Source organism: Agelaius tricolor, unplaced genomic scaffold (genome assembly GCF_023055355.1).
Source record: "Agelaius tricolor isolate 1412-34295 unplaced genomic scaffold, bAgeTri1.0.p SCAF_3, whole genome shotgun sequence".
Taxonomy (NCBI): Eukaryota; Metazoa; Chordata; class Aves; order Passeriformes; family Icteridae; genus Agelaius; species Agelaius tricolor.
In genome coordinates, this window is record NW_027269263.1 from 23,353,891 (window position 1) to 23,366,461 (window position 12,571).

Genomic DNA, 12,571 nt, shown 5'->3' on the forward strand with positions numbered 1-12,571 from the left:
TTTGACTACAACAAGGCTGCTGCAGCTGAAGCTTTGCTCACATGCCCATCAGAGACAATGGTGATGCTCTGGAGGAGCACAGATGTGAGTTCTGAAAAAGGTCATGCAAAAGCTGAAGAAGAACATCCTCAATGTCTTCAATGTACTTTTGCTGCCAGTTCTACTTTGAGCTTATTACACTGATAAAGATAATTCAAATCAAATCAGTTCCTTTGGCCACTAGAATAAAAATCACAAAACCATCTGAACAGGTTCAAAAAAACTTGACCTGCTGAATTTTCATACAAGTGCTTTCTGCAAAAAGCAGACCTGCCTTGATGACAACCTAACAGAAAATAATCAAGCTTCAAGGTCTCTAGAATATATCATACTGTCTGTCCCCAGGCTGTCAGGATATAGCTTGTACAATTCACAAACTTGAAAGTCCTATTTCCCAGCTGTAGCTAGCAGATATCTTCTCCATGGATACAGGATAGCAAAAATATTTTAAAACTACAGCATACAAATGAGGACTCTCAGTTTACTAAGAAATGAATAGAATTCTTTTCTACACAGATGTAGAAAAGCCCTGTGAGAAGCTAAAATCGGTTGTTTCCTTTGAGCATCAAAGCATCGACATCTGTCTGTCTGGTCCAAAATAATTTACTGAGCATCATCAATGTACACTGGTTTTCAGGAGCTCAAAATAACCTCCTCAAACCACTTGTATATGTGCAATAATATGGTTTGCTTAATAGGCCTTCAGCCAGAGTCTCATTTCAGGCTTCTTGATATTAAGGAGCCCTTGCCAATTGCCCCCAACTACTGCAATCTTCCAAATATATCAGGAAAATATATCAGGATCTTCACAGATCCTGTCTGAGCCATGGGTATATGAATGACAGCCTGTTGTTACCCCATTGACAGTGGATGCTCTCCTTAGAAAACATGTTTCCTTGCTCTAGCATAAAGACTGCCTTTGCAAGTGAGCTGAAAGGATCACTGGAATTTAGAACATCATGTAGTTTAGGTGTAGGTAGAGTTGATGATTCACCTAGTCATTCTCCCTCCTTACTGCCCTTCTTAAAGGCAGATGTTTGATAGCCAATCAGCACCTTGGTTTCAAGCTATGAATTTGTTTTCCAGAAGTGGCTCCCTTTTTCCATTTTTACAAACCCTGGAGGTTGTGAGTGCTAAGTCTGTCTGAAAACTCATGTCTTTTCTTCCAAGGTAAAAATTTTACATGTACTTATAGTAAAGAATTTGTTTACATTCTTAGATGGTAGGGGGTTGAAACAAGAACAAAGGTGGATGACTGTTATCACCACTGGTTGAATGGCACAGTAGTTTAGTTTATATACTTTCTTTTTACAAACATAAGAAAAGCATTAATTCCTATAGATTGCAGATTAATTAGGATTTTTCATATTTATGCAGACATTTTGAATTTTATCATGGTCTATGGACCAATAAATAAGTACAATATTATTCAATTTTATATTTAACATTACTTACCTAAATTTGTCAGGAAAAGAGCAACTTTTTCATACAGCTGTAATAGAGAAGAAACAGCCTCTTAGTTACATGGCCAGGCTCAAAAATGGAGGGAACATGTTAAATCTAGGAAGAGAACATGTTAAATCTGACATGCAGATGATTTCTGTGATGTTCTGATAATGACAATAAAACTACATAATATTACAACAATGATATAATCAAACAAGGAAGAGTAAAGTTTTTATATCTAATGCTTATCCATAATATATGGAGAAGAAATGCTGTCATTGTCCCTATTTTATATACAGAGTGAAAAAGGGTGAGAGAACTTTTCCAAAAAGAAAAGAAGAAACAACAGCATGACTGAGATTTTTGTTTTAGTTACTTATGGAACATTCACCTCACAAGGGAAAAATCGCTCTAGAAGAGCATGCTATGGTATGTTGGATATGTTGTTTATTTGGGGCTTTTTGATTTTGCTTGGCATTTTGGTGCTGAGAGGAAAAACACTGGGGGGACAGGTTTACTTCAGAGAAAATCTTTAGTAATCCCCACCACCAGACAGATTTCTTACTCTGAGCCAGTGTCATTTTTCTAAATCCTAAGTGGTACTTTCTGCACTTTCAGGTACCATGCTCTCAAACTCTCCAGGAGACTCCAAACTTTGTTAAGATTACAAAACTAATTTGGAGGGTTTTCACAATCAGTATTTGCAAAGGAGTTTTGAACCTATTAACTACATCACCAACACCATCAGTATTAGAGTAAATGAATTCAATTATTTCCATTTGCTTTAAATGAGTCTGGAGCCTATTCCTACAAATTGCTAAATGTCCTTAACTCTCACTGATGCCTGCAGGAATACAAAGCCTCTCATGTTTCAAGCTCAAGTATTTACTTACTCCTACAGTGCATTTTCAGCAAAGTTTCTTTTTATTTGCAGTTATTCCTAGAATCTCTTGCTTAAATTGAGTTATGTATTGTTTACAGGCCAAACTGCCCACTTAAGAGCTGAAGTCATCCTGAAATCTCTCATCCATGTTAACAACCACTTCATGCTTAGAATAGTTTTCCACTGCCTTTGGAGTAAATGGTTTTGTTTCAAGTAATGACAAAGGTAGTTTCTTCTGGGTTTAAAAGCATCTCTTAAGGGCAACTGTAAACGTGCCAAATGTCTGGGTCATTTATATCCTGATCCCAGCAGGGAGTGTGTTTTTTTTTACAAATGTTCACTGCTCTACAGAAGGGTTTATTGAAATTTCAATTTGTTGCTACTCCATTTGGAACAGTAAGACTGTGTTAGAGATTCTGTTAACAATGTTTGGATCTAATTGTCTGCTACTGTCGTTTATCACTACTACCCTCAAGGGACCCTGTTTGGGATCATATTCTGTTCTCTGTTCCTATTTTCCATGGGCAATATTACTGGAATTAACAGTTTTACATAGCCTAGGTAAAGCTACTGATTATTTCCAGGTCAGGCTGCAAGATTCTCTGAGAGACATCATGCTCGAGGGTCACTTTGTTTTGTTGTGTGCTCAGAACGTCTGGTCTGGAATTTACTTGTGGTCTAGACCTTTCCCCTGATGCTTTGAGAGGCTTAGGCTGTCAGCTTGTATCAAAATCACTGCTGGTTTTCAAGTCTTCTAGCAGTGAATTCTCTCCTGCTATGCACATCCTGGCCTGTTCTGGTTTTATTACTGTATCTTTTCTTGCTCTTCTGGCGCTTTTCTTGAATCACAGTTCATGCAGAATTCTACTACCTGAATTGCTTCTGGGGATTTTTCTTCTCCCAGAAGAAATCCCACGATTGCCCTTCAGTAAACTACATTAATCCATCATGGGAAGCAAGGGATTATGCTCCTAAAACCTTCCTTTGAAAAACTCCTGCAGTTTCATATTTGTGGATCTTTTTCTTCCATGAGCTATATCCAGATCCAAGGTTGTGGTGTTTGTTGAAGGTGATGCGTATGAGGCTAGAGAAATCCATCTTTGCAGTGCTCCACTTATTTGATAATTTTAAGAAATAAAACAAAGTTTCTCAAAAGGCACCTTCAAGCAATCTTCCATTATTTAAAAGAAAAATCTCAGAGCTGTTAAACTCTTTGGGAATGAAGAAATTTCATTTCTGCAGCATTTCTTTGTTGCTGCTTCACTGAATATACAATGACTTACACCGAGAGCTTGAAAATAGATGTTGCACTGGCATAGATATATATATATAGTTTTCAATTTTTTCTTTTATGCTTATTGTGTCCTCTATGTAAAGAAAATCACCCAAAGCTAGAGACAAAACCCAATAAAATAAAAATGACATACAAGAAGAGAGCCCTCAGTACAATCTCAGACAGAAAATCAGCTTCCTCCTTTCTGTCCTTTCTCAGCCTACAGTCCCACCTAAGGGAAAATATAGGAAAAACAACAGTTCTGGATAGACTGTTTTAGTCACTAATCCAGTCTTGCCTTCTTCCTTCTTCAAAGAAAGAAGCAAAGTCCTGCAGCAAACACTCTTGGAATTTCCTGCCATATAAAAAAGGACCCATCAAAAAGAATTTTTAGATTATGTAAATGCTTGGATATTGCATAGAGAAGAAAGAAGTCTCTAAGCCAGCCTTGGAAATGAGCAGACCTGAAATAACATCTCATCTTTTCCCTAGGAAGTAAATCAGTGTATCTCCTGGAGTGAAGCCTAACAAGCTGTTTGCAGAGGATGCTTGCTGTTGAGTAGGCAGAGATACACTCTGGCTCCAGTGCCAGCCTGGTTTGTAGGCTGAACCCTCCTTCCCCTCAAAGGCATTTCTATAATGTCAATTGACAAAACCTGATAGTGGAAGGCCATACACATCTTGCCAAGAGCAACAAAGAGCAGACACATTGCTATCAGAACAGCATACAGGAGTATCAGCATCTCAGTGGAAGGAGGGAACTCATTCCCCATCTAATCTATGCTCTACTCTCTTACTGGGACTGTTGCCACATGGAAATTCCATTTTTGTCTTTGTCCCAAGTCTGGTTCCAAACCAGCCCACAACAATAGCTGCCATCAGCCAGCCCCACTGCAGTGCACCCAGGCCATGTCTCTGGTGCACGCTGGCAAAGGCCATGGACACTCTGGAACAAATCACCTCTGCTCAAGCCTTCTGGAGCTTTCAGCTCAAGAGAGTTCTGCTTATGGACATTGGGTCTGTGTTGCAGACATCTTTTCATGAAAAATCCTTTCCTTAGGATTTTTCCTCCTGAGAAGCTGAGAGGCCTCAGGAACAAAATGTAAACAATGGTTATCTGCTGCTGTGCAATGCAACAGGTGCATCTGTGATTGGTCTCGTGGTTGTTTGTAATTAATGGCCAATCACAGCCCAGCTGGCTTGGACACAGAGCCCGAGCCACAAGCCTTTGTTATCATTCCTTTCTATTCTTAGCTAGCTTTCTGATGAAACCTTTTTTTCTATTCTTTTAGTATAGTTTTAATGTAATATATATAATAAAATAATAAATCAAGCCTTCTGAAACATGGAGTCAACATTCTCATCTCTTCCCTCATCCAAGAACCCCTGTGAACACTGTCACAGGTCTGCATATGCATATCCTCACTGGAAAACCACCATGACAGCTGAAATTAGAATTACTGAAATTAGTGTAAATATGAATTAGCTTTGTCACTATATTAAAAAAACCCATCAAAACATAATTAAAAAGAAGAGTATTAATGAAGTGGACTGAAAACTGCATATATGTAAAAGGGAAAGAAGTGGCAGAGGATAAAGCAAGGGTATGATCATCTCCCTAAAATATTTTCATAATATTCAAACATACTTTGCATAATATTTTGGGGTTGGAATTGCACTTTATATAAATAGTAAATGATGTCCATAAACAATAATTCCATGTCTGGCTCAGCATGACACTCCACTCCTGCTGAAAAAAAGAAATGAAAGCATTTGGTTGTCTGCTGACTGAGATATCTACTGCTCTGGTGGCTTAGGTATAACTTTGGATATGTTAATTTTACTCACCACATTCAGTAGCATGATGATGCAAAAGTTGATGCACACTGCAGTCCCTGTAGTTGCAACCTGAGAGTTATTCCTGATTAAAGCCCACTTAAAGGCAGCAAAAGTGCTGACAGTCACAACACGGTAAATAACAATGCCAAAAACAGCAGCAATCACCACACAGATCTGAGGGAAGGAAAAAATCAGAGAGAAGAACCTGAAAACTTCCAGTGCAACAGGAGTTACTTTGTCCCTGAAACTCAAAATTAAATGAAATGAAAGACTTTAAAAGTGTATTCTTTTTGATTCCAGAGGAAGGTGTCAACATGAAAATTTTTCTTCTTGTTAAGTTCTTGTTATTTCTCATAACAAAAAATATCACCAAAAATATTAAAATAACTTTTAGTTTTAAGCATTTTCTTGAAAATCTTCCTTGCCCTTAGCGTTAATGAGGGAAACAGTATTGCCAGCTCTGGGAATTAGAAATTTTCCTTATCTGCACATGATGTGTAGAGGCTAGTCTCAAGCTGCTGTTGCAGCTTGATGGTATCATACTTGGGAAGGATTTTGTGGATCATGGACTTCACTCTTCACACAAATGCCTCCATTTGTAAGCACTGCCTCAAAAACAGCCCAGCCAAGCCAGCCTAGCAAGCTGTTTCTTCCTACAGTTTTGGGAAGTTTCTATCTAGAGAAGGTAACCAGTTCAATTGCTTTTGTGATTTCTTCTCTGATGAAACTTTCAGCTAATGTGACAATTAGAATGAGAAAGCCACAGCTGCTGCTTAATGACTTAATGTTCCTCATGCAATATTTGAGCTGTATTATTTACTACACTGTGAGAGTCTGTGCTGAGTAATTTTGAGAACTGCTCTAACTTGAAGTTTGGTAAGTGTATATCTCCTGTTATAGGTGTAATAAATAAAAAAAAAAGATCTTATCTAAATGGTCAAAAAAAGTGTAGATTCTCTAACTTGCTGGAAGCCCATGCTATGCAAACAGTAAAAATAACTTCAGTGAAAATAATTTTTGTCCTGTTTTAAGGGCTGTTATGGGGCCAATATTTTGTGGTACATGCAATTTAATGCAAGGCTACTTTTTCTGAGTAAGATCTATCACTAGTCTAAGAAGATTAATGACTGAGTTTGCATAAGATAAATTACTGCCACCCTTCAAGAAAAAAAACATGGGGAAAATACACAAAATATGGGAGTTGTAGTATCAATTCTGAGCAGAGACTGCAGTCCTGAATACGTGTCCTCAAGGGCTGAGTCAGGGTGTCCATCCACCTGACGTACCAGAGCACAGTTCATCTCAATAATGCTCTTGCCTTTCTTGACCTAGATAGTTTTGGACAATTTTGGAGCCATCAATCTCCTGCTGTCCTCTGCCCTGTAGCTCACTTACCTGGCTCTCCACAGCTCCTGAGGCTGTACACATCTATCATTGCCTTGTCTCCTGGAAAAGCCCCAGTAAATTCCGCAACAGTCTGTTGATTCCAGACCAGCACTGTGCTTTCAAGAGCAGCACTACCACTCCTGTTGTCATGTGAATAACAGCCCACATCTGCTTCACTGAAATTAGGGGATGGGGGTGTTTCTGCAGAAGTGCACGCAGCTCTCTATTAGGAGAGATTTTGCTGCTCCTTTTAGTTTTGCATAACTAAAGGGATAAATGCATCATTTTAGTCAAGGAACATTGGTTTCTCCATTTTGGCTGCACTAGGAATATGAACTCTTTCCTCATCTCCTCAACACACTGAGAAACTAGATTTTATTAACATCATTAAGCACTCTAGGCATCCTATTTATGTTCTCTGGGAAGTTTACAAAGAAAAACTGCTTCTCCTATGCTTTCCCCATCACTCTGCACTGCCTACACAGGCAAAGTTACCAGTGAGCTAGTTCAGCCAACTCAAGCTGGTGCCTGAATGTGATAGTGTCACTATTCTGGCTTGTGTCACTACCTAGAGTGTCACAGGTGCAGCCTTGAAGGAAGGGGTTGTCTGTGAGCTATCTGTGAGACTTGGTGAAGAGTGAACCAGTGTAAGACTTGACAGAACTCAAGTGATTTGCTATGTAGATTTTCAACATGCATAGAGCTCATTCCACTTTCAAGCAGTAATATCCAATATTTACCTACTCTACTGGCAGAGATAATGATATTTTGTACTTTTAAATAAATAAATGTTGTCAAACCATAAAAAATATTCCAGATGCAGAAACGATGAGTCTGCTGCATTTATCTGCAAATGCTTGATAAGGCTCTGGCTTCCCAGATATGGGGTTCATTCGTTCTTTCTTGGAGTATTTGGCTTCAAACTGAGGACGTATTTCCTCCTAAAAGAGCAGACAGATAATGTTCACATACAGCACATCTAGAAAAAACTCTGTAGGAAACTTCAGATCTTTTATCAGATCACTGTTCTGGGGAATTACATCTTTGAATTCAGCAGCTGGCACAGCTACTATAAAAGCTGAGCTGGGAAATCAGGTCTCCTTCATGAGAACTAGAACAAATTACTGTACCCATAAAAGTAAGTATTGAAAGTATTTAGTAAAATCCCCAATTAGCTATTCCTCTAAATAATGCTCTTTCAAAACTATGTGGCTGCAAGACAAATCGTTTTAAGATTGATACCACAAAATTTTTCAGTCTGACATTATCCTATTGATACTGGAAATTTACAACTAAGAAAAACAAAAAGAAGAACAAAAATAAACCCTAACAACCAAATCTCCTTTTCCCAAGCCTAATTGCTGATTGTTAGGCATTTGGTTACGTTTCCACTACCAACAAAACTTCTCAGCATTTGAAGAAGGATCCCTGCCATCTAACGCTGCTCAATTACTTCTTAACTTGGACAATATTATTAGCAGGAACATCTTTCAGCAGCAGATATGTCAAAGCAAAAACCCTCTTGTGAAATGAAACCTGGGGATTACTTGGGGAGAGATTTGGTTACATCTGTTTACAGCATTGCCAGAAGACAGGATCACCCCTGCTGCAGGTGACACCTGCAGTAGTGCTACCCCTCTGCCCTAACATCACCAAGAGCCACTTGTCCTGTGTCACCTTGTTCCAGTCTGGCATCCAGGACACTGTCAGAGGTGAGATAAAGCACCAGGTTGGGTGGATGGGCTCTCACAAATGCTAGCAGATATTAGAGCAGTGTTTGTAGTACTCTACCATATACTGGGGAGCTGCTCTGTGGTACAGCTGGCTGCAAGGGAGCAGACAAGAACCAGCTTACACATTTCTGTCACTTCCAGCCCTTCAGCTGCATGTAACTGAACTCTGACTGACTGAAGTTGGAAATGCCCAGACCTTAAATGACTGCACTGAAATAGGTGAATGGTAACTGCTCACACAAGTCTTCAGAATGTGAATAAAGGTGAGTTATCTTAAAATCCTACATCCTTTTTTAAAAATTCCCTGAAGAGGAAGGGGGGAAGAAGTCATGTCTCATTCTCCTCCTTCCAAGTTTTGAAGAGCTTTCTCAACACAGTTAATTTCCAAATTCATGCAGCAACCTGGTAACAAGTTATAAAAAAAAATGAAGAGGCATGTATGCCTAGCTGCAATGCCTCTGTAACTAATTATGTGCTTGAGGGAACCAGCCTTACCTCAGCTATACAAAAAGGCTAAGCATGTTTCTGTGGAGGCAGAGTAATACCTTGTTCTTATTCTACTTTGCTCAAGCTGTTCCTGCCACCTCAGGGCTGAAGGAAGCTGAGCAGACCATAGTCTGGCAGAAGGAACAATGTAAGGAGCATTCCTGTGTGCCCAGGGGCATGACAAAGGACAGAGTGTGATAGCTGTGAAGCAGGGCTCCTGAGAATTTTACCCTGTAGATTGTGCAAGGGCTCTGCCAGCTGGCTTGTCATAGGCAAGAAACCTTTACTTCTCTGCACCCCTCTCTGAGCCAAGGCTTGATTATCTTTTACAATCTGCAATGTAGGGAAGTTCTTATCATATCCACATGTCCTAAAATCTCCAGCTGATGCAAGTAATGCAAATGCTATTTTTAGACATTCTCAAAAAAAATTGGAAATCTGGCATGACATTTTGTACCTGTTTAATGATAGTCAGCAATGCTTGGGCAAGTAAACATTACTATGTCTGGCTGAGATTAATGATACAAAGAAAGTGACACTGAAGAAACAGAAAAAATATGCTACAAATAGCAACAGAAGCCAGATTTCCTCTGGGAGTGCCAGGAACTGCATGCAGTTTGTTTCTTGTGGCATGCCCACCCAAGATGCCATTGCTCTCCATGTCTCCCACTTTGCACCTGGCTTGCAAGAGCAGGAAATCCAGATATGTAGGGTTAAAAGAGGCAGGAGACTCTCAGCTCAAATCCCCAGACTGAGAGGCCTCAACATTGCAGGGGTTGCTGTATACCTTTCTTGGATGACAATCTAAAGTGGTGAGGAATTCACAAGGCTGCATATCTGAGTAAGTGCAATTCTCCTTTCCATTGTCTTCATTGTTTCCTTTATTTGTCTCTTCATTTAGAACATGAAGGTGATAATAAAGAGATAGGAAGCCTTATAAATGCTGTTTTTTCAGTATATTATTGCTAGGAAATAATAAATTTCCCTTTGTAATAAAACCCTTATTTTTCAATTTGACAATGAAAGTTAAAGCAAGCAAAGGCTAAACACATATTGTTCATAAAATAACAATCTTCATTATCAAAAGCTTGAGATTTAAAATGGTAATTAGAACTCTTTAATTGATGTCTTTGAAATAACTAATAAAAGCCATCAGCTGATTTTTTTTAGTGATAACTGAATGGAAAGCAGAGAGGAAATTTAATTAGCAGTGATTTTATTAGAAAGTAGCACTTTAGGAGAAAAATTTTCACCTTCTGGAGTCAAAATTCTCATTGGTGTCTCACTGACATACAACTTCCCAATGAAACTCCACAGGATGAATCTTTTCCAATCTACATAAAACAGACTATTCTCCTTCCTTTCCATTTCTCACACATGGATAATTCCAAATTTTTCATAAGAGAAACCCTATTTCATAAGAGAAGCCCTATATGTGTGTATTCACATTACACATTATATGGAGTAATGTGAATTGCCTTAGACCATGTATTTGTGCTCTAGAAGAGCTGCTCTAAATTTCTTTGTGAAATACCTCCTTTTTTCGCCAAGAATTTCTAATCCTTCAACAAGTAAATTATTGAAATAGTCCCATCCTTCCTAGTCCAAGCATATTTTCCTCTATAGCCCAGAAAAAGAATTTATAGATTGAAAATTTGAATCTTGATCACCAGTACAAGTATAGCATCCCCAGAAGTAAGTCTCCAAGCAAAGCCTGTGGTTTGCAGGTGAAGACAATGGCAAAGTGAAGAAGCTTTGAACCACAGAGCAGGGAAATGGTCTCCACATTTTTTCCCCACACTTTCCTCTGGAGCACCTGCTTCCAAACTGTGTTTTTCTCAGGGGGAGAGTGCAGCTCCAATGGAAAACTCCAGCTTTAGATACTCAAGCAGAGGAGGCAGTGCCCATTGGGCTGACCCCGAAGCTGGGACATGCTTAGCTGTGCCATAGCTTTGGGCACTGGGGGCTGTAGCATCTTCACAAAGATACCTCTGGGAGGCAATCAGCTGCTACTCTTTGAATGCCACTGCATGCTGAACAAAGGAGGAAATGATGCCTCAAATGCCAATGAGATACTGATGTTCTAATTACTGGACACACAAATCTTTAAGAAGCAGCCTGCTGAGTTCCTATGGGCATCTTTATCCTCTAATTTGAGAAAGGTACAATCTGGCACACTGCTTCTGAGAAAACTTCTTCTTCCTGTTGTAGAGACTTACAAGATTCCCTCTAGAACTGAAAGGAGGTGCACTGAATAGCTCTGGAGCAGGAACAATCACCACTGCTCCTGACAGAGGTCTTGTTGACACAGCTTACTGGAAGAACTCTGGTGTGAGAATAAAAGACCAGCTGACATCAACCGGGAGCAAGTATCCTCTGAAAATTACCAACATGTAAATATCATCCTGCAGGCCAAACTGAAATAATCTGCCAGGGGAATAGAAATGTATCTTATCAAAAAAACCCAAAACAAGTGTCACTTAAGGACAACCTTGCCAGGAAATTCAATATTTGTAAATGAACTGATCATAGGAGATTCAGGTGATTTATAAAGCCATAATTCAGATTATGGCTTTATAAATCAGCATAATCCCAAATCCAGGTAGGTTAAATGGTGAAAGATGAAGATATATAAGATCCCAAACTACAAACATCTGCAAGACCAGGCTTCCTGGGAAAAAACATAGAGAGGGTCTCATACTGTACTTACATTTCTATTTTGTTTGTTTAAAGGCTCCTTCTCATTCCAGGGACACAGAGGAAGCTATAATTGTCACTCGGAAATTGCAATTTGGTAAAGCTTTTTCTTAGCTGTCAGCATCAGCAGCAGTGGCTTTTTTTGCAACTAGCCATGAGAAGACATGATCCCTGCAAGCCAATCCTGACCACTATGTGAGCCTGAGGCAGGACTGTGTCTCAGCGACTTGCCAGCCTTGGCAAGAGCAGCTTGCTAATCTCAGAAGAGTTGAATCAATATTAAAGTACTTCCTAGAACTAGGAAGAGAGTCCTGGGGTGTCACCCAGAACTGATTGCATATGTGCGCAGATAACAAAGTTCCTGTTGTTATAGAGAAATCAATTTCCAGATGTGTAAGTTATTTCATGTTACATTCTTGGGTTATTTTCTTAGTAATTAAGCATTTAAAAGAAAATCCTACCAGCAATTCCACCATTTCATGGCCTCATTGAGCTACTTTGCCTCATACAGAAAAAATTCCCATAACTCAGAAGCCTGATTCTGTGCTGGCAAGATTGATAAAAAAGAAAATCTTCCACCAAAGCAGCAATGTAGAGGTTCAACTTCACTGAGACCACTACAGCAGCCTCTTACCATCACTCCAAGAGGTTCTGTAGAGTAAGGAGAGCAGGTTTATAGACACCTATATGTCCAAATCCCACTGGAGTAGCACTTTTTCTTCAACATACACTGAATCTTGTTTTTCTCCTGCAAAATAAAACCTTCTAGTTCTATTTAGACCTGAGTTC

At 39.2% G+C, this 12,571-nt stretch overlaps 1 protein-coding gene across 11 annotated transcripts in view; it reads right to left on the reverse strand.

Annotated features, from left to right (window-relative positions):
- ANO4 (anoctamin 4) overlaps positions 1-12,571 on the reverse strand; it is a 187,407-nt gene that overhangs the window by 21,946 nt on the left and 152,890 nt on the right. For all 11 annotated transcript variants that reach the window (XR_011678567.1, XR_011678566.1, XM_071423193.1 and 8 more), the window contains 3 exons: positions 7,667-7,807; positions 5,490-5,654; positions 1,495-1,531 (listed from right to left, as the gene is read on the reverse strand). Coding sequence is in view for 9 of the 11 variants with exons in the window: in XM_071423193.1 (XP_071279294.1) it covers positions 1,495-1,531; positions 5,490-5,654; positions 7,667-7,807 (343 nt within the window). In the remaining 2 variants the exon portion in view is untranslated. The remainder of the gene's footprint in view (positions 1-1,494; positions 1,532-5,489; positions 5,655-7,666; positions 7,808-12,571) is intronic.